The 22,937-nt window shown below is 43.8% G+C and overlaps 1 protein-coding gene across 1 annotated transcript; it reads right to left on the reverse strand.

Annotated features, from left to right (window-relative positions):
* Positions 1–443: 443 nt before the first annotated feature.
* On the reverse strand, positions 444–4,703 carry LOC121191510. Its single transcript, XM_041052676.1, has one exon. The coding sequence runs from the start codon at positions 4,701–4,703 to the stop codon at positions 624–626; it is 4,080 nt and encodes a 1,359-aa protein (XP_040908610.1). The 3' UTR covers positions 444–623.
* Positions 4,704–22,937: the final 18,234 nt, after the last annotated feature.

Below are 22,937 nucleotides of genomic sequence, written 5' to 3' on the forward strand. Positions count from 1 at the left end.
CAACGAGTGCGCCTGTTGTCGTTTTAAGACACACCGTCATTTATTTAATTTTGTAAAACTGAAATACAACAGAGAAAATAACGCAAATTAATATCCGCTCAAAACAACAAAAAACAGTACACATTTCACAGAGTAACGGAGCTAGCAAGCTAAACAATATATAAATTAGCCGCTAAATAAAATACTACACCAATAACACGCTAAATGCACAACTTAAAACTACACACAATAACACTTACAGACTGTAGCAGTCATAGGCCGAAGCGTGCGCAAACATCCACAAACTTTTAAGCTGCGACACTCCGTTCCTGTCTTAACTGCTCTCAACTGCTCTCACGTAGCGCCGCTGAGTGGAGCGTCCAAGATACTAGTCATCCTACCGTCAAGAGGAGCGCTTACTCCGATGCCATTTTCAAAACTCAAAAAAGGCACGCAAACACCCACTCCAACCCAAATTACCTGAACTAAAGAAACAATATAACTTTTACATTTTTACACTTATAAACTTCAACATTATTAATCTAAAGACAGCACACTCCCCGCTTGATATAATAGCATTATATCACTACATATACAACAACTTGAAGGGAAATGTCTTTTGACAACATTAAACTGTTATCTTTTCACTCAGTCTCTGAAAGAAGAACTACAATCTCTGAGATTGGCCTTTGGAGAACCTTAGCTGTTCCGTCTTTCACAATCCGCACTTCCACCTTGCGGACTTTCTTATCGCTGCTTGGCAAAACCTTGACAATCAGTCCCATTGGCCAGTCATTCCTCTGGGCCTGTCCATCCTTCAGTAAGACAACATCTCCTTCTTTGACATTTGGTTTGTCCTTTGTCCACTTCCTTCGGCTCTGAAGAGTGGCTAAATACTCTCCTTTCCATCTCTTCCAAAACGTGTCAGCAAGACACTGAACCTGCTTCCACTGCTTTCCATACAACTGAGCAGCTTCAAAACATCCAGAAGGTGCAGAGACTGCACTCATCTTCTGAGTAAGCAACATTGCTGGGGTGAGTATTGCTGGATTATCAGGATCAGTGGATATCGGTACAAGGGGTCTGGCATTCATGATTGCCATCACCTCTGCCATGAAAGTACTCAGGACTTCATGTGTTAGTCGCGTTGGTCCTGTCTGTAGCAGCATAGCGTCCAGAATCCGTCTAGCAACGCCAATGAGCCGTTCCCAGGAGCCACCCATGTGGGAAGCGTGAGGTGGATTAAACACCCAGGAACATCCTTTCTCCTGGAGGTACTTCCTGACTGTTGTGTTGTCTGTGTTTATTCCCAACTCCTTACAAGCCCCAACAAAGTTAGTTCCTCTGTCTGACCGCAGAAGTTTTGCTGGGCCACGAATGGAGAAAAACCTCCTCAGAGCATTAATAAAACTGTCAGTTGACATAGTTTCAATCAGTTCAATATGTACTGCTCTGGTTGACATACATGTGAAAAGCACAGCCCAGCGTTTGCTTGTTGCACTTCCTCCTCTTGTGCGGCGTGTCATGATGAACCATGGCCCAAAGACGTCAAGACCAACAGTGGTGAATGTAGGCTCAGGAGTGAGTCTGTCTGCAGGCAGGTCTGCCATTTTCTGTTCTTCCAGTCTACCTCGTAGTTTGCGACAGGTCACACACTTGTGAATAACAGAAGAAACCAGACGCTTGCTCCCAATTATCCAGTATCCTGCTGCTCGGATAGCTCCCTCTGTAATATGTCGTCCTTGGTGGGCTACTTGTTCATGGAAGTATCTCACGAGTAGTGTGGCAATGTGGTGAGTTCTTGGAATAATCAGTGGGTGCTTTTCTTCTTCTGAGAGGTCAGCAGAGGAAAGACGACCTCCAACCCGGAGCAGTCCATCTTTATCCACAACTGGATTGAGTTTCTTAAGCACATTTTGCTTCCAGCATGTCTGTTTTGCATCTTTCAGGCATTTAAAGTCCTCCTTAAATGCCTTGCGCTGTACGGTATGAACAATCACAACTTTAGCCTGTGAAAGCTCCTTCAGACTGGGCGTGTCTTTGAAAGATTTCCATCCTTTCTTTTCTCCATTGCTTGCTTTTTCTTTGAAAGATGCTGCAACATGAATGAGTCTGGCTATGGTTTCACATAGTGTTCTCCAGCTTGAGCATCGCTCGAAGTGCTGCGAGCCCAGTTGAGGCTGAGTTGCTTTAGTTGCCAGAGTAGTAACTTCACGTCGAATCTCATTGTCAGTTTCAGGTTCAACGAGGCTGAAGAGACTGGATTCAGGCATCTCTGCTGCTTTGTCACTGTAGTCTTCCTTCACGTGGACACTGTTTGGACATGGTTTGAGAAAAGATGTACGACCATTGTGCAGTGTGTTTGTTTTGTAGACGTTGATCTCTGATGGTTTGTGTGCTGTTCCCAAGCACACTTCTCCCACGATGACCCAGCCTAGGTCTAGCCGTTGAGCGTATGGTGCGTTGTGGGGCCCATTGATTTGCTCACGTACTTTGTGCACCTGAAGAATGTCTCTTCCTAAGAGCAGGAGAATCTGAGCATCTTGGTCTACAGGTTGAATCTTAGTAACAACTGGGAGCAGATGAGGGTGATGACGTGCAACCTCTGGAGAGGGTATTTCTGTCCTCTCATCCGGCACCATGTCACACTCTATCAAGGGCGGTAGAGGAAGCTGGAGTTTCCTATCCATGGATTCAATGATGAAATTGACAGCTCTTCTACCTGCTGTCTCTGATTTTCCAGAGCAGGTTTTCAGAGTGTATGGTGTGGGGCTACCTTTAACTTTAAAAAGGGTGAAGAACTCTGATTTGGCAAGAGACTTGTTACTTTGTTCGTCTAGCACTGCATACATTTTAACTGCCCTCTCTTCTTCACCTGCAGGATACACTTTAACTAGGCAGATTTTGGAACATGAGTGTGAATGGTCATTGTGTCCACATACCTCAGTACACTTTGATGTGACTGATGATGAGTTTCCATTTTGCTCCCCGCTGTCATCTTTAACAGCTGCAGCACTCTGTGTAGTTGCAGGAAGAGGATCTGGATGTAGTGCTGTAATGTGTTTATCACTGTTGCATTCAACACACTCGACAGCCACCTTACAGTCTTTTGCTATGTGTTGAACTGACCCACAACATCTATAGCAGATGCGGTTTTCTCTGAGATAAGCTTTGCGTTCTTCTAATGGTTTGCCCCTGAAAAGTTTACATTTTCTCAATGGATGTGGCTTCTTATGTATGGGACACTGATGATCTGGTTCTTCCAATTTCTTTGGCACACTACTGGTTTGCATTCCTGATGACTCTGCAGGGATGTCTGTTTTGTGCACCATCACAGAAGCTTTACGACTGAACTGTGAAGGCTTTTCTGACCTGGAAGGAACTTGACTGTTTGTAGCAGACATGGTGAAGCTTGGATCATTTTTTATCCTTGCCTGTTTTTGGACGAACTTGGAGAAGACGAAGAAGGGAGGAAAAGCCACTCCATGATCCTCCTTATACTGGCTTCCAACGCTTGCCCATTTCTCTTGCAGGTTAAAGGGAAGTTTTTCCACAATTTGTTTTACTCCACGAGCTGTGTCCAAATATGCAAGTCCTGGAAGAGAACCGTCTTCCTTAGCACATTCCAACTCAAGAAGAATGTCACTTAGCTCTCGTAGCTTAACATTATCTTTATTAGTCAGCCTTGGAAAATGTTCAATCTTTTTGAGCAGTGCGTCTTCAATGACCTCAGGTGTCCCGTAACACTCCTCAAGGCGCTGCCATACCATGCTGACACCTGCTGTAGGATTGAGGATGTGCACAGAACGAATTCTCTTTGCCTGTTCTGAGGATTCAACTCCAAGCCACTTTGTCAAAAGATCCAGCTCTTCTCTGGCTGAGAGATTCAAGTCCTTAGTAGCACTCAGAAAAGAAGTTTTCCAGGCCCAGTAATTTTCAGGTTTGTCATCAAATTGCAGGAGGCCAGCACTCACCATTTCTCTCCGCATGAGATATTTTGCAAAGTCTTCCTTTGTATCTTTAGGCTCTGGCAAAGATGTCTTTTCAGGAATGATTGCGTGTTTTGGAGAACTGTGAAGGTAAGTATTACTTGAACACCTGATTGCTGTTTGCTCCTGTTTTGTGTTTTTGTACACTGGCCGTGTTTTGTTTTGAATACCCTGAAGCACTGGCGGTTTGAAATCAGGTATTCTCAGTTCATCTATTTTTCCTGAATACGGCTCTTCTCTAAAGACCAACTCTGACTGTTGTTGGATGTAGTCATGAGTGCGCTGAAATGTACTGATGGGCTCCTCTGCAACAGGAGGATCAGACTTGAGCTCACCACTTTCAATTTCAGCTTCCATATAGGCCGTAGCTTCAGCTTCAGCTGCAGCAGCAGCTCTTTGACACTGCAGAAGATGGAGACTAGCGTCGAAGTCAGCCTGTTGTTTCAGCAGTTCTGCTCTCTGCTTCATCATGTCCGCCTCTCGTTCAGCATAAGCTAGTTGAGCCTTGGCAGCTTTTGCTTTAGCATATGCTTTAACAGCTGAAGAGGTTGTTGATGATGATCTCTGGGAGAGTCTAGTGGAGGCTTTAGATGACTGTGACCTCGCATCCAATGTTGGAAGAGGTGTCTGCCTTGTGGCTGCGTTAGCTGTAGCAACTTCTTCCTCTCCACAAGCTTCATTTTGCTGCATAGCGGCATAGTCTTTGAGATAGCCCTTTCCTGAGCGAAGACTCATGTTGATTGATGTTTATGATGCTTGAGCCCGCTGCGTTTCAGTCTTTTTACTGTGCTGCCCTCGCCAAGCGTAAGCCTGCTAGGCTAGACACCCAGCTAACATTAAACAACGAGTGCGCCTGTTGTCGTTTTAAGGCACACTGTCATTTATTTAATTTTGTAAAACTGAAATACAACAGAGAAAATAACGCAAATTAATATCCGCTCAAAACAACAAAAAACAGTACACATTTCACAGAGTAACGGAGCTAGCAAGCTAAACAATATATAAATTAGCCGCTAAATAAAATACTACACCAATAACACGCTAAATGCACAACTTAAAACTACACACAATAACACTTACAGACTGTAGCAGTCATAGGCCGAAGCGTGCGCAAACATCCACAAACTTTTAAGCTGCGACACTCCGTTCCTGTCTTAACTGCTCTCAACTGCTCTCACGTAGCGCCGCTGAGTGGAGCGTCCAAGATACTAGTCATCCTACCGTCAAGAGGAGCGCTTACTCCGATGCCATTTTCAAAACTCAAAAAAGGCACGCGAACACCCACTCCAACCCAAATTACCTGAACTAAAGAAACAATACAACTTTTACATTTTTACACTTATAAACTTCAACATTATTAATCTAAAGACAGCACAGTATTCATTTCACAGTTCAGACTCCACAGACATCAGACACAGACAGAGCCATTAGCCTGATGGAGGCATTTCATCACAAAGTATTAGAGCCATACAGAAGCTTTGTGTACTGTGTCTGCAGGTTATTACAGCTGTGCATCAGTCACCCACACCTGAAACACACTGAAGACTTTAAAGTGAATTTCTTAAACCTTTCTGAGGCTGAACTCAATCATGCCAAAGAACTGACTCATCAACTGATCAATAGAGGAACATTGCATTACATTACATTTCAAAACAGTAACACAACAGTGTGTTTTCACTGGAGAGTGGATTCTCCTGAACTGAGTACTGAAGACTGAGTCACTTAGGGTCACAGGCAGAGAGAGAGAGTCAGTTTTATAACATATGGTCAGACATAGACTCAGACTCAACATGGATGAATCAGCTTCACCTCACACACACTTCAAGAAAATAATATATAATATACAGCAGCTTTAAAACAACAGCAATAAATTATGGCAACACATCTGATTTAAATAATGAAACTTCTGTTTTGCCATAAGAAGACAACAATTCAAAATGTTTTCTTTAGCACAGAAATTGCATATGTATGAATATCCATCTACAAAATGTGCCAGGCCTGCAGAACAAATAGCAGCCAAACCTTCAGGGAATCAGCATGAGCACCAAACTGAGAAATGAATTCAAATTCACAGCATCCATGAAACCAAAACCCTGAGCAAATACTTTCTTCAAACTCTTTCTCCACAGCAGCGTCTTCTGTCACTCCAGGTAAAAAAAGCTACACAAACATTAGCATGATCTATTGATGGGTGAGAGGTGACTGTGGACATATGTGTCCCTGGCTTGTCCTGATGGAGGAGAGGTTCACGTCTGACCTCTGTGCTTGCTAACAAGGGTTTCTTCACCGAGTACTAAGTTGCATTTTGCTTGAGGATCAAATACTTTTTTTTTTGTTGATATTCTGTCTCTCCCTTTTCAAATAAACCTACCATAAAAATTATGGGCTGTTCATGTCTTAGTAAGGGGGTAAACTTACAAAATCTGTGTTCTTATTTTAAGTGTTCAACTTTACTCTATAATCTTAAATCAAGCACAACCTGATCTTTTTTTTATCTCAAATAAGCAGGAAATCTTAAAATGAGGTAAATAATAGATCCATTACATCTCTCACCCAAAGTCTCATCAAAATAATTATTATTTTAAGATTCAGTAACAAACTTAAGTTGCTTGATTCAAGAGTCAAACAAAAAGCATCTGAAAGAAAGAGTTTATTATTGCTCTGACTTCAAGAATGTTCAAACAATGTGGAAGAAATTATACAACCTTAACCACAGCTCATCATACAGTCCATGGCATTTTTTGATGACCAGTGTTTGTTAACAGGGCTGAAACAGGCAAACTTGATCACCCAATACATCAATGCATCCCTTATCAGCCATATTAATGTCTAGTTCTGTGGGCAATCATATCACAAAGGCTTTATTTTGTTGGCACAAACGTATGTTCTTTGAAACTAACTGAAAAATAGGAAATACAGTCAATTAGTTATATATTCTAAAAATAAAGACAGGTTTTAGGTTTTAAGGTTTAGTTTTAAGATGAAGTAAGCCTTGTTTCAAGATGAGCCAACTTGGATTAAGACAGAGCTTAGACATTCTTCACCAATACTGTATATTTTTTCTCTAAATTTAATTTAATATATACTTTTTTTTTTTACCAATCTTCAACTTAATTTGCTAAAAATAAGAAAACAAGTATGTATTAGCTTATATTTAGTATATTAAGTAGTTTTATTTAGTATAAAACCAGCATTTTCTGCTTATTTTAAGCCTTTTGAAAACATCTTTAGACATACTCATTTCTACATTTAACAATCTTAATTCAAGAAATCTTGTCAAGTGAAATTATCTTGCTGCATGGACAGATCATTTCACCTGTTTTGAGTACCTTTTCCCTCAGATTTAGTGTTTTTATCTTGTTTTTAGACACCCCTTTTTTGCAGTGTTGTTCTACTGCTGTACCTGTTCTGCTGTTTGTGGGGAGAATAAAAATCTATGAGTTGGTCCGACCATCACCTTGGAATTTGTTTTCCTGTAGCGTGTATCTGACATCACAAAGGCCATTCTAACACAGAGATTTCTGACTTTACAGGCATGTTGTCAGATTAATTATTGGATTTATTATTATTGTTAGGAATATTATATTGTTAGGAAACAGCCTTTAAACCATTCAATTCAATACACACAGGAAACAATACAGAAATTCAGAGGTTCTTTAAAACTCAGAGACACACTGCTGCATTTAAATAAATCAGAGAGTTCAGTATCAAATTGTCAGTCAAATCAATCACTGACATCAGAGTAACTGGTAGTGATTTAGCTTTATTGTTTATGTCATCTTGTTTATGTCATGGACTTGACAGTGGAGCTGTTCTCAGAGCAGTTCAGACTGCAGCACTGAGAGTCTTCTCCACTTCTTCTGGTTCCTCTGTCAGTCACTGCTGGATGAAGCTCTCCTCTCCACTCTACCTCCCAGTAACATGGACCAATCAGAGCCTCTCTACACACAAGCTGCTGCTGCTTCAACCTCTCTGGATCATCAGGACACAGCTCGTCCTCTCTCAACACACACACCGTCCTCTTCACTCTCACCTTTAGAACAGCCTCCATCTGTTGAGAGAAGAAGACAGACAACAGAGGTGATAAATCAGTGTTTACAGAGACTCACTTCATCAGCTGTCAGTCACTGATGCAGCACATCCAGTATAAAGAGCAGCAGGGACTTCAGTCCTGTTCAGAGCAGAAGTGGAGCAGCTGTGTAGTGTAGCAGCTTCCTCTCAGCTCTCATGTTAACGTATTGGAGTGAAGACACTGAGCTGGAAGCTCACACACCTGCAGAGACTTTTAGCATCAAGTCTGTTTACTCTGAAGATTTCACTCAAGTCCACAGTGGAAATAAACTGCTGAGTCATGAAGCTTCATTACTGCACAAACAGTTTAGTGATGGATTCACTGCTGTTACATGTCAACTCATGTTCCATTTAAAGAAAGAGTCTCTGTGTGTTGATGAACATCTGATCTGCTTCTGAAATATCAGCTGACAAATAAACATGGAGGCTGTCACTGAAAGTATCTGACAGATGGACAGATATACAGATGTGATCACTGGACTTCAGCAGAGGTTCTGCTCTGTATCAGACCACATGCTGACAAAATGTCATGATGCTTCTCTGAAATCAGAGCCAGTGATTTGCAGGCTGCAGTCAGACTGATCTCAGAGCTGTGACAAAGATCAAACTCATCACTTCTTTACTGTTGAAATGAGAGAACAAACAGTTTCACATCAGATTTCATGCAACAACATTTTGATGAATGAGGAACACTGTCTCTACACATCTTGTGAGGCTGTCAGCTGTAATCCAGCTCTACTTCCTGTAGACATGAACACAACAACAACAGTCGTCTTCACATCACCTCAAACGCACAATCACAATCAGGCTTGTGGCTGATCTGATTGGATGACTGCTCTCTGTCTCTCTGTTTTTCTGTCCCATCCTGAAGCCTGTCCCCGTTCTCCTCTCACAGCTTCAATGAGGAAAGCAGCCACTGAGAAGGTTGAAGGTTTACAGGAGACACTGGATCTTTGCTTTGATACAAACTGTGTTTAGGACAATACTGATGAAAGCAGCATGGACTGACTCCAACCCTCTACTGACCTCAGAGTCTGCAGTCTACAGTCTGGACTCTGCACAAGATCAGACAGATCCTTCACTCCTGAATCCTGCAGGTTGTTTCCCCACAGGTACAGGTCTCTCAGATGGGAGGGGTTGGACTTCAGAGCTGAGGCCAGAGAAGCACAGCTGATCTCTGACAAACTGCAGGAACTCAATCTGAATAAAGAATAAATCATGTGGATAAAAATCATTTCTAATCCAATCAGATATGTCCTAATCAATGAGCTTTCACTAACATGAATAGAGGGACTTTGTCCTTCTCTTATTGTGGATCATCATAATGTCAGCCTTCTACACACATCATCCAAATGTCACCACGACATTCATACAACTTTATACAACTGACTGTGACAAATATGAGTGTGTGAGTTCTGAAGGTTTCATTCAAGTCAACAGACATTAATCATGACAACTGACTGAAATGAACTGAAACTGAAGGAATAATTCTTAGTCTGAGATAAGAAAAAGTTGCAATATGGAACAACAACTATTTCAAATCTCATTCATTCATTCATCCATTCATTCATTCATTCATTCAAGATGAATGGATTCAAGTTCTGGATGAAGATAAACCAGGTTCAGTTATGGATTAAAGATCTAAGATCTACAACAGTAACAGACAGTGAACTGACCTCAGAGTCTCCAGTCTACAGTGTGGACTCTCCAGAAAACCACACAGCAGCTTCACTCCTGAATCCTGCAGCTTGTTGTTGTAGCTCAGGTCCAGGTGTCTCAGATGGGAGGGGTTGGACTTCAGAGCTGAGGCCAGAGAAGCACAGCTGATCTCTGACAAACTGCAGGAACTCAATCTGAATAAAGAATAAATCATGTGGATAAAAATCTGTCACAGTGAGGAAATAAGGTCTTGTTATGTTATGTTTTGTCCTGTGCTATGTTGTCTTGTGCATTCAGCTCTTATTTTGTAATCTGTTCTCCCTTTGTGTTCCAGGTAGCTTGCCCTTCCTGCCAGTCTGATTGTCTTCCCTGCCCTGATTGTTTCCACCTGTTCCCCATTACCTAGTGTCTATATATTGTCTGTGTCTCCCTTTGTTCTGTGCCAGTTTGTCCTGTCTTTTGATAGTAGAACCAGCGTTTTTCCTCAGCCTGCCAAGCCTTGATCACAGTTTACCCATTCTTGCCATTTGAATAGTTTTGTAGGTACGTTGTTTGGTTTATTTCATTATCAAGTATTTTCCTCGCTAAGAGTGATTGTGTTTTTTTTTAGTAGTCTTTAATTTTGTTTGTTGACTTTTGCCTCGCCACGAGAGAATTTTAGTTTGGAAATAAAGACTGTTATTTTGAACTCCTTGTTGAGTCATGCATTTGGGTTCATATCTTGCTCAGTCGTGACAAAAATCATTTCTAATCCAATCAGATATGTCCTAATCAATGAGCTTTCACTAACATGAGTAGAGGGACTTTGTCCTTCTCTTATTGTGGATCATCATAATGTCAGCCTTCTACACACATCATCCATCATCTGTATATTGTTGAGATAAAAATGGACTTTGAACAACTCACACTGGACATTTTCTACACTTCATTTAGAAAACAGTCTGCTGACTGAAAAATAGGAGTGTGTGAGTTCTGAAGGTTTCATTGAAGTCAACAGACATTATTCAGGACAACTGGATCTGGTGGTTTTGAGTCTTTGGAAGGAGTTCTGAGACTAATCAATATTTTTATCCAGTTTTAATCCACTTTTTATTCCTCAGGTTTTAGACTGGTGGTTTTACTAATCTGTTTAAATTAGGTCAAAAGATTTTGGTCAGCTGCTTTTTCATTTTCAAACTTGTTTTACTGTATGAATTTTATTCAACATGTTACACAGCCTGCCCATAACAAAGGCCACATTTTAGATCTATGTATTACCCACGGCCTGTCTGCTAATATTTCTTCAGTTGTGGATTCAGGCTTATCTGATCACTTCTGTGTTTTTTACTGCTCCTAATTGATAACTGAAAACCGATACAACCCAAATCCTTTTCTCAACCATGGATCATCTAATTCAGGGGTGGGCAAACTGTTCCACAAAGGGCCGGTGTGGCTGCAGGTTTTTGTTCCAACCAAGCAGCAGCACACCAGACTTGACTCATTTAATCAACTGATCTCAGTCTTCAGACAGTTGATTGGTCAAACTGTGTGCTCTTCATTGGTTGGAACAAAAACCTGCAGCCACACCGGCCCTTTGTGGAACAGTTTGCTCACCCCTGATCTAATTAATCCTGCCTTTATGAAGGCTGGCAGTCTAACAGCTTCAAATGTGAAGACTTTAGAGTCCACCTCAGAAATAAAACAGACTCTATCAGATGAATATGATCTCAGTGTAAGCATACAAATTCAATCACCACAGAACCTTGGTATGAGGAAACACTGGAGAAATTGGTCCAAAAAAGTTGATGCTGAGATGCTTGGTAAAGAAATTTCTCAATGAAAACCATCAACCTGCCACTTAGATCCCATACTTACATCCTTTTTTACAACCTTTTATAGCTTTTTTAATGAAGACCTTCTTAACATAGCAAATGATTCTCTTCAGATGAGTGTCTTCCCTGCTGCTCTTAAGACAGCAAGAGTCAAATCCCTTCTGAAGAGAAACAATTTAGATCCCTCCATAGTTAAAAATCACAGACCAGTATCCAATCTACCATTTTAAAGTAACATTTTGGAGAAGCTTGTTTTTAATCAGTTGAATAGTTTTTTTAAACTCTCACAGTATTTTTGGAAAATACCAATTTGTCTTTCGGACCAATCATAGTACTGAGACTGAACTAGTCAAGATTGTAAATGACCTCAGTGTGACGGGTATAGTATGAACCCAAGTGCAGTACAAAACAGGCAATGAACTGATGATCAGTTAATAGGTTTATTAACTGGCACACAAAACAGTTCACGGGCTGGGCAGGAGGCTTGGTCGAGGCAGGCAAAAGTTCAGTAACAGGGAGGCAGGCAGAATCAGGCCAACAGTCCAGAGAGAGTCAGGCTGAGCTCATGGTCAAAACAGAAGGAGGTAATTTACCGGGGGTCAGGCAAAACAGGCAGGTAAACGCTGGAAAGTCTTGCATTGCAGAGAACAATCTGGCACTGAGTGAGTGTGAGGCTGGAGAATATATACTGGTAGGTGAGCTGATTGGTGAGTGATTAGTGAGTGAGAGCAGGTGTGTGATCAGTGACTGAGAGTGGGTGTGGTGATCAGTGGGTGTGGTGTGAGCAGGGCAGTGGAAAAGTAGAGTCCATGGGCTGGAGCAGAGTGTGACAGAACCCCCCCCTCAAGGGACGGCTCCCGACGTCCCCAAAAGGTCCCATGAGCCAGGGCGGGAGGAGGGGGAAACTGGAAGGTGGGTTAGAATTCCTGAGAGGAGGACAAGGTCACCTGCAGATCTCCCGTCTGCGACAGGGAATCCTCCTCTGGCTCAGGAGCTAGAGCAGCAGTAGGGCCGACAGCACGCACCCCTCGACGAGGAAAGCCCCCGACCATGCTGTGAGAGGGCTGGTCTGGACGCTGCCGATGAAAGTCACTGAGGAGCTGTCGGTCCAAAATGTGACGAGCAGGAACCCAAGATCTTTCTTCTGGGCCATAACCCTCCCAGTCAACGAGATACTGAAGGCCTCTGCCACGTACACGGGAGCGGATGATGCGGCGCACAGCATAGGTGAGTCCCCCATCAATGAAGCGAGGAGGAGGCGGTGGAGGAGCAGCAGGCACCAGAGGGCTCTCCCGGACTGGCTTGACCTTGGACACATGGAAGGTTGGGTGAACCCTCATGGACCGGGGAAGCTTGAGCCTGACTGCCACAGGATTGATGACCGCAGTGGAAGGTCACGGGTGGAGAGCCAGACCTTCTGGCCCACCTGATATTCTGGAGCTTGGGAGCGACGACGGTTGGCAGCAGAGGAGTAACAGCCTGCAGCTTTCAGGAGGGAGGCTCTAGCTCTGGCCCAGGTCCGATGACAGCGATGGAGGAAGGCTTGAACTGAAGGGCAAGAGGCCTCCTTCTCCAGGGCTGGGAAGAGGGGTGGCTGATACCCATAGGCGCACTGGAAAGGAGACAGGCCTGTGGCAGAGCTTGTCAAAGTGTTGTGAGCATATTCCACCCACAACAGCTGCTGGGACCAGGAAGATGGGTTCTGGGACACAGTACACCGAAGGGCTGTTTCCATCTGTTGGTTCATTCTTTCAGTCTGGCCATTGGATTGAGGATGGAACCCTGATGACAGACTAGGTGTGGCTCCCAGCAAACTGCAGAACTCCTGCCAGAACACGGAAGAGAATTGGGGTCCCCTGTCTGAGACCACATCCACAGGAATCCCATGGAGACGAAAGACATGGTCAAGAAGTAGTTGGGCAGTCTCTTTAGCTGATGGAAGCTTGGGTAAGGGGAGGAAGTGGGCCATCTTAGAGAAGCGGTCCACAATCGTAAGTATGGCCGTCTTCCCCTCAGATGGTGGCAGACCAGTGACAAAGTCTATAGAAATGTGTGACGAGTCACGTGGGACCGCTGACCAAGATGGCAGCTTAAGCAGAGCCTCCTGTCAAACCCCTCGATCTCCCCTGAATTTCTTATGAATGCTGTTTGACTTTCTCTACCATAACAGTCTTATCATAGTGCCCTTATCTCCCTGACACGGGGTCCGTTAACGAGGCTGGAATATGTCAAGTTTAAATCCTAAAACAAGGTTGGCGAAACAGGCTGCTAGCGCTGCTAACGCGGCTAGCACTCACAGGTCAGCTAACACCGTTACGGATGAAGCACAGAGCCGAGAAGAGGGTCCGCCGAGCCCGGTGGCATTGAACGTCTTGACGGAGCTACAGTCTACTTTGGAGAACGCCATGCGGGAAATGGCTCAGGTGAGCAGCATTCTGCAGGACTTGCAAGCAGACGTTTCAATGGTGAAAACATCGCAAGCCAAAATGGTAACGGATGTTGCTGATCTTTATGATAAATTTGAGCAAGCGGAGGCGCGTATCATGGATTTAGAAGTGGAAAATGGACGGCTGGATAAAGAAGTGAATGAGAGAGTGCGACAGTATGAAGAGTTGCAGAGGGCAGTGCAGGACTTGGAGAACAGAGACAGGCGCGTAAACCTTCGACTGGTGGGAGTGAAAGAGCGATCTGAAAACGGCAAACCGAGGGAGCTGGTAAGAGCCATCATATCAGATGCACTGGGCATTGACTTGTCTGAGACTGAGTTGCAGCGGGTATACCGTTCCCCGGGGCCGTTACCGGATGAGGGGGACCACCGAGGCCGATTATTATACGCTTTCTTAACTATCTGGAGAGGGAGAGAGTCCTCGCAGCTGCAAGACAACATTTTCGGGACAAGGGTGGAATTATCTGGAACGACTGTAAGATCTCCTTCTTTCCTGACATGACAAAGGCAGTGGTGGAGAAGCGAAGGAAGTTTACTGAGGTCAGAAGGAAACTCCATGACCTTGATGTTAGATTTACATTGGCGTATCCTGCTACTCTCCGCTTTACGTGGAAAGGAGAGAAGAAAAGTTTTGAGGACCCCCGCAAGGCGATGGAGCTTATTACACAAAAGCCGTAAGAGTAAGAAGACACTGTTGCATCATATGGACATGTGACAGCTTTAGTTTTTACTTTACTGGGACAGTAAAGCTCCGATTACCAGGATTCACAGCCATTGGAACAGAGACAGTCTCGGCAATGGACTACAGTGGAAAACAGGTTTTATTTGTATGAAGGGGTTTTTTTTTGTTTTTTTTTCCAAATTCCTCACTCTTCTGTCCAGGGCTTGAGGCTAATTTCGGTTAAATGTTACAGCTAAGACTGGGAAGAGATAGTCGGAAGATATTTTGCAATGTGGAGATTTTGAGGGGATTGGGGGGAATGACCATTGGCAGTGCCCCACGGACCATTAGAGATAGAGAGGGGTTGGGGATAGTTGCTTCCTGGTATATGATTGGAAGTGGGGAAGGGTTGTTCATGTTGTTCTTTTATATTTGTTCATTTGTTTTGCAGAGTTTGGTTCTGTTTCTTTTTCAGGTTCAGCACAGACAAGAGTTCTCTAACAGTACACAATTATCTTTTACAGCAAGGGAGGTAATGATTCCTCATATACAAGGCCCACATGTGGGGCTCACATTTCTTTTAATGGACAGTTGAGGAGATAAGTATGGCAAAGAGTATGAAAATTGTCACCTGGAATGTTAATGGCCTATCTAATCCTGTTAAGAGGAAAAAATGTCTTGGCTATCTTAAATCTCAGAATGCAGACGTAGTATTCCTACAGGAGGTACATCTTATTGATAAAGAAGCTGTTAAACTTAAAAGTATGTGGGTAGGTCAAGTATTCTACAGCTGTTTTAATAGTCAGAAACAGGGAGTGGTGATCTTGGTCCACAAGAGGTTGATTTTTGTATGTTTGAACCAACATAAGGATGAGGAGGGGAGGTTCATTTGTGTAGAAGCTAAAATAAATGGGAGTAAAGTAAATTTATGTAATATTTATGCTCCGAATATAGAGGATCCAAATTTCTTTTACAAGATCAATAAACTTTTGGGTGGTCTTGGTGATGGGCAAACAGTGCTAGGAGGGGACTTTAATCAGGTGCAAGATGGTATACTGGATAAAACAAATTATGGCAATCGGATTCCAAGGGATCGGCAGGCAATTCACCAGCTAATAGATGATCTTGGCCTCACAGCAGTGGTGTCCAAACTGTTCCACAAAGGGCCGGTGTGGCTGCGGGTTTTTGTTCCAACCAATGAAGAGCACACAGTGTGACCAATCGACTGCCTGAAGACTGAGTTCAGTTGATTAAATGAGTCAAGTCTGGTGTGCTGCTGCTTGGTTGGAACAAAAACCTGCAGCCACACCGGCCCTTTGTGGAACAGTTTGGACACGTCTGCCTTACAGATATTTGGAGGCTGATTAATCCCAGAGAAAAAGAGTTTACCTTTTTCTCTCATAAACATAAATCTGCATCAAGAATTGATTACTTCCTAATCTCTAAAACTATGATTAACTCTTGTATTGATTGTAAAATTGGGGTAATCGCACTTACAGACCATGCTACTGGAACGTTAGATGTAATTCAGAATCAGAATCAGAATCAGATTTATTGGCCAAGTTTGTACATACAAGTTTGTACATACAAACAAGGAATTTGACTCCGGTTTTTCTTCTTCTCTTGCGGTACAACAACAGAAACAACAACAACAACAACAACACACAACCGACGGAACACTAATGGTGCAATGGGACAGTCTGAATGTGGGTAGTGCAATTTGTCCAGAATATAACTATATAACTATTTACATAAATATAAATATATATTCAGACTACTAAAAATATATATCCAGGCTATTGAGTGAAATAGTCCAGGTTATAGTGCAAAAAAAAGAGACGGTGAAATGAGGTAGTGGAAAATGTGCAAAGATGCTGAAGGAGGTAGTGGGAAAAAAACAGTCACACGTTCATCAGAGCCACAGCCTGGGGAAAGAAACTGTCCTTGTATCGGCTGGTTTTGGCGAGCAATGTTCTGAAGCGCCTGGCGGAAGGGAGGAGTTTAAACAGTTTGTGACCAGGATGTGAGGGGTCTGCAGAGATGTTTTTAGCACGGTTCCTAACTCTGACCTGGTATAGGTCCTGTATGGAGGGCAGGTTGGTGCCGATGATCCTCTCTGCAGCCCGGATTGTCCGTTGCAGTCCAGTCTTATCCCGTTTGGTGGCTGATCCAAACCAGACGGTGATGGAAGTGCAGAGGACAGACTGGATGATGGCGCTGTAAAAAATGATCAGCAGCTCCTTAGGCAGGTTAAACTTCCTGAGCTGACGTAGGAAGTATAACCTCTGCTGAGCCTTCTTTCTTACACAGTCAATGTGGGGGGTCCACTTCAGGTCCCGGGAGATGGTGGTACCCAGAAACCTGAAGGATTCCACGGTGGACACTGTATTGTTCATGATGGTGAGGGGGAGGGAAGTGGGGGGGTTTCTCCTGAAGTCCACTGTCATCTCCACTGTTTTGGGCAGGTTAAGCTCCAGGTGGTTCTGACCACACCACAGGACCAGCTGTTCCACTTCCTGTCTGTAAGCAGACTCGTCGCCGTCCTGGATCAGTCCAATGACAGTGGTGTCGTCTGCGAACTTCAGAATTTTCACAGATGGATCACTTGAGGTGCAGTCATTAGTATAGAGGGAGAAGAGCAGTGGGGAGAGGACACACCCCTGGGGGGCACCAGTGCTGATGGACCGGGTCTTGGATGTGATTCTCCCAAGCCTCACCTGCTGCTGCCTCTCCGTCAGGAAGCTGGTGATCCACTGACAGGTGGAGGCGGGCACTGTGAGCTGGGAGAGCTTCTGATGGAGGAGTTCAGGGATGATGGTGTTGAACGCTGAACTGAAGTCCACGAACAGGATCCTTGCATATGTCCCTGGGGAGTCGAGGTGGTGCAGGATGTGTTGCAGTCCCATGTTGACTGCATCATCCGCCGACCTGTTTACCACCAGTGATAGTGGGCTTCTTGGGCACTGGGATGATGGTGGAGCGTTTGAGGCAGGAGGGCACTTCACACAGCTCCAGGGATTGGTTGAAGATCCTGGTGAAGATGGGCGTCAGCTGCTCAGCACAGACTCTCGGGCAGGAGGGGGACACTCCATCAGGTCCTGGAGCCTTCCTGGTCTTTTGTCTCTGAAGGAGCCGACACACATCCTCTTCACGGATCGTCAGGGCAGGCGGGGGGGGCTGGGGCAGTGGGGGAGGTGTTGCAGGTGGGTTCTTTGTGTGGCCGTGAGGTGTGAGAAAGTCCTTATCAAACCTGCAGTAGAAGGTGTTAAGTTCCTCAGCCAGTCTGGGATCTTCCGCAGGGTGGGGGGATGGTCTCCTGTAGCTGGTGATGTGATTTAGACCTCTCCAAACTGATGCAGAGTCATTTGTTGAGAGGCTGTTTTTTAGCCTCTCACTGTAGCTTCTCTTTGCCACTCTGATCTCCTTGGTCAGTTTGTTCCTGGTCTGTTTAAACAGGGCCTGGTCCCCACTCCTGTAGGCCTCCTCCTTGGCCTGGCGCAGCTTCCTCAGACTGGGGGTAAACCATGGCTTGTTGTTGTTATATGTGCAGAAGGTCTTGGTCTGCACACACATGTCCTCACAAAAACTGATGTACGATGTCACAGTGTCCGTAAGTTCGTTGATGTTAGTGGCTGCAGCTTCAAAAACACTCCAGTCAGTGCAGTCAAAGCAGGCCTGTAACTCCAGCTTTGACTCCTCTGTCCATTTCTTCACAGTCCTAACCACAGGCTTAGAAGATTTTAGTTTCTGTTTGTAGGTTGGGATGAGATGAAGCAGACAGTGATCAGAGAGCCCTAGTGCTGCGCGGGGGACAGCGCGGTAGGCATCTTTCAGAACCGTGTAGCAATGGTCCAGTGTGTTTGAGTCTCTGGTGGGACATTTGATGTGCTGCCTATATTTAGGAAGCTCACGTGTGAGATTTGCGCTGTTAAAATCCCCGAGAATGATAATGAGGGAGTCCGGGTGTTTTCTCTCAGTGTCTGATAACTGGTCGGCCAGCTGTTGTAACGCATGTGTTACGCAGGCTTGGGGGGGGATGTAAACACCGACCAAAACAAACGAGGAGAACTCCCGCGGAGAATAAAAAGGTTTGCAATTTATGAAAAGTGTCTCTAGGTGAGGGCTGCACGACTTTTCTAACACCGTGACATCTGTACACCAACCTTCGTTTATATAGAAGCAGATTCCACCACCTTTCGTTTTCCCTGAGAGCTCAGTGCAACGGTCCGCACGGAAAAGTTGGAAGCCCGGCAGCCGTAATGCGCTGTCCGGGATGCGCTCACAGAGCCAGGATTCAGTGAAACACAAGGCGGCGGATCTACGAAAGTCCGAGTTGCTTTGGTTGAGCAGCAGCAGTTCATCTATTTTGTTCGCCAGGGAGCGGACGTTGGCCAGGTGAATAGACGGGAGCGAGGTTCGAAGTCCCCTCTGCCTCAGCTTGACGAGCGCTCCTGCTCGTTTCCCACGACGGCGTCTCCGGCAAATTCCATAGAGCGCTGCTGCGCCTCCGACCAAAATCTCTGTAAAACTTTCCGGATTGATGAAAGCTGGGGGAGAAAGATCTGGGGATGTCTCTCTGATATTTAGAAGCTCCTCTCTGGTGAAAGTGATCAGTGAGGGGTTACAAAAAGCTCCAAAAAAAACACAAAAACACGCAAAGTGCAACAGAGCGAAGTACCGAGGTCGCCATCCGCGGCGCCATCTTGATACCACTTTTTAATTATTGGAGAGGAGGCTGTTAAGAGTAGCAGATGGAGATGTAATGTGTCTTTATTTCAGGATTCAGCGTTCAGGGATATGTTAGATGAGAAGATTAAATTTTCCTTTCAGATAAATACAGGGTCCACAGATAAATTTAGTACAGTCTGGGATGCGTCTAAAGCTTATATTAGAGGTCAAATTATAGCATATTCGAGTAAAAAGAAAAGAGATAATACTGCAAAAATAATGAAGCTGGAGTCCCAACTAAAAGAAAAAGAAAGAGAGCTATCACTTAATTATAGGGAATCATTATTAAGGGAAGTTTGTAAATTAAAGTTGGACTTGAATGAAATTTATAATAAAAGGGCAGAGTATGCACTCTTCAGAATGAAGGCAAATTTTTTTGAGAATGGGGACAAAGCTAGTAAACTATTGGCAAGGCAGTTAAAACAGCAGGAGGCTAGTTACGTAATCCCAGGGATAAGAAATGAACAGGGGGAAGTGGTCACCAAAACACAGGATATTAATCATACTTTCAAAAACTTTTACTCAAGTCTGTATTCTTCAGACATGCAGATTGATGTAGAAAAAATGCAGACGTTTCTCTCTGGGATCGATCTTCCTCAGCTTCCCTTACATCAGGCAGAGGTCATAGATGCACCGATCACTGAAGCGGAAGTTAGGGCTGCAATTCAGTCCATGAAAACAGGGAAATCGCCGGGAAGGGATGGCTTCCCTATAGAATATTATAAACATAATTTAGATGTATTGGTACCTATTTTGACAGAGCTTTACCGTGAAGCAAATTCTTCAGGATGCCTCCCTGAAACTTTTCATGAAGCGCTTATTTCATTGCTCCTTAAAAAAGACAAAGACCCATTGGACCCTGGTAGCTTCAGGCCAGTTAGTTTAGTGAATGTGGATTGCAAGGTGCTTACAAAGATCTTGTCTATGAGGTTGGAGAAAGTCCTGGCATTGCTTGTGCATCCAGATCAGGTAGGCTTTGTTAAAGGGAGATCATCCTCTGATAATATGAGAAGGCTACTCCACTTGATATGGTTGAGCGACAATAATGATGTACCAGTAGCTGCCTTCTCACTCGACGCTGAGAAGGCATTTGACAGGGTGGAGTGGTGTTTTTTATGGTGTGTATTAGAAAAATTTGGATTTGGGAGGGGGTTTATAAATTGGATTAAGACAATATATGAGAAACCTAGCGCAGCTGTTGTTACAAATGGTCTGATCTCCCCATCTTTCAGGCTGTTTAGGGGTACAAAACAGGGGGACCCTCTGTCCCCACTTCTGTTCACATTGTTTATTGAGCCATTAGCAGTGGCTATAAGGAAAGAGACAAGAATTAAGGGGGTAGAGGCAGGAGGAAGGGATCATAAACTTTTTCTATACGCGGACAATATTCTTTGTCTGGTCTCTGATCCAGAGTCCTCTACCCAAGTACTTCTGGATACAATTGAATCATTCTCTCTAATATCTGGTTATAGAATTAACTGGCATAAATCAGAGGCCATGGCTATTTCTAGGACATGTCATTCAGCTATGGTTAGCACTGGTCATTTTAAGTGGCTTACATCTGGTCTGAAATATTTAGGGGTCAAACTGTGTTGTAATATTGCAGATATAATTCATATTAATATGACTCCCCTTCTTACAAAGTTAAAGCATAGTCTTGAGAAGTGGAAAGCGCTTGATTTGACCCTGTGGGGAAAGGTCAACACTATTAAAATGGTGATAGTACCACAATTTAATTATTTGTCAATGATGCTCCCAATATCGATATCTGGGGATATCTTTACACAATACAACCAAATGATAAAAGGATGGAATGGAAAGAAGCCGAGGATTAACTTGGAGAAGCTTTATACAACAAGAAGTGATGGTGGACTTTCACTGCCCAATGTGGAGTTGTATAATATTGCTTTTGAAATGGCCAAATTAGCGAAGCATTGGATTTCAGGGAGTAATTCTTCAGGATGGGTAAATATAGAGAAAGAAATTACTGCCCCTTTTGGACCTCTCGAAGTTCTTTCACACAAAATTCCATCTTTGAAGGAGCCTGGGGATAAGGGGATTAACCCAATTCTCCTACACTCTAAGAATGTTTGGACTAAACTTCACAAATTGTTTAAGATTTCACAGTACAAGCAGGTATATTCATCACCCTGGAATAATCCTGCAATAAGGGTGGGTAAAAAGGCGTTCTTTTGGAACACTTGGCTGTCCTGTGGGATAAAACATATAGCTGATCTGGTTAATGACAGAACACCCAAATCCTATCAAGATTTGTGTGATCAGTTCAACTTAAGAAATAAAGGTGATCATTGGAAATACTTGCAAATGAAAAGTTGCCTGGGTGCGGTAATTAAGCAGCTTCCTAGCGAGGACAATGTAGTGCAACTCTATTTTAAATTACCTCAAAATTGTCAATCGGCTTCCATGTTTTATAAGTTAACTGCAAGAGCATTATATGGTAATGATGAAGGCCATAGGCTTATTTGGCAGAGGGATTTGAATATAGACATTAGTAGGGATTCTTGGCTTAAAATAACTTCCAGGGTGGGTTGGTTTACAAGAGAAGCACGAGGGAAACTTACGCATTATAAGATTCTTCACCGTTACTATTTTACACCAGTTTGTCTTCATAAAATGGGTCTATTGGAGAATAATCTTTGTTGGAAATGCAGAAGGTATGAAGGAACTTTTATACATGCAATATGGGACTGCCCCCACGTTTTCCCTTTTTGGCAGGAAGTAATCAAAACCATTCAAGGCTGGCTTGGGGTACTTTTGCCTAACTCTGCTCAATTTTGTCTCTTGGGGGATAGGTCATGCCTGCCTAATGTTTCTAAACCAGCACATGCTCTGGCCCTTATGGGCTGTATTTCAGCTGCTAGGGTTATCTTTCGTAAATGGAAAAGCCAGGATAGACCTGAATATAGGGATTGGGTTAAGTTAATGACAGACAATGCATCTTTCGAGTTACTGATAGCCAAATTGCATAACTGCAAAGAATCATACTTACTTATCTGGGATCGATTTCTGTCTTACATGAAAGTAGAGGGCGTCTTGTAGGGGTGTACGAACTTGTTATGAGGAAATGATTTGATGTTTTGTGTCCTTGCGAGGGCCATAATTGCTGTCAGGCTGTAATTCTGTTTGATCTGTGCTTTTTTGTTTTGATTTGTGTTTGTTTGTGTTTATGTCTATTGTAACAATGTTTTACAAAATTTTGAATAAAAACTTAAATAAAAAAAAAGAAAATAAATGTGTGACCAGGGACGATGCGGCACAGGAAGTGGCTGTAGAAGACCAGATGGGGCCTGACGTGAAGATTTGTTCTGGTTGCAGGTAGGGCAGGCACTGACATATTCCCGGGTGTCCTCCTCTAACGTGGATCACCAGAAGCGTTGCTGGAGGACGTCACAGGTTCTCACCGGATGACAGGAAAACTTAGAGGCATGAGCCCACTGGAGTACTTCTGACCTTAGGGCTGCAGGCACATACAGGCGATCTGGGGGGCAAGCACTGGGACCAGCCTCCCCCTCTGTAGAGGTTCTCACCCTCTCCTCGATCTCCCACGTCAGGGATGTCACAACACAAGGAGA

Source organism: Toxotes jaculatrix, chromosome 13, assembly GCF_017976425.1.
Source record: "Toxotes jaculatrix isolate fToxJac2 chromosome 13, fToxJac2.pri, whole genome shotgun sequence".
In the NCBI taxonomy this organism is placed as follows: Eukaryota; Metazoa; Chordata; class Actinopteri; family Toxotidae; genus Toxotes; species Toxotes jaculatrix.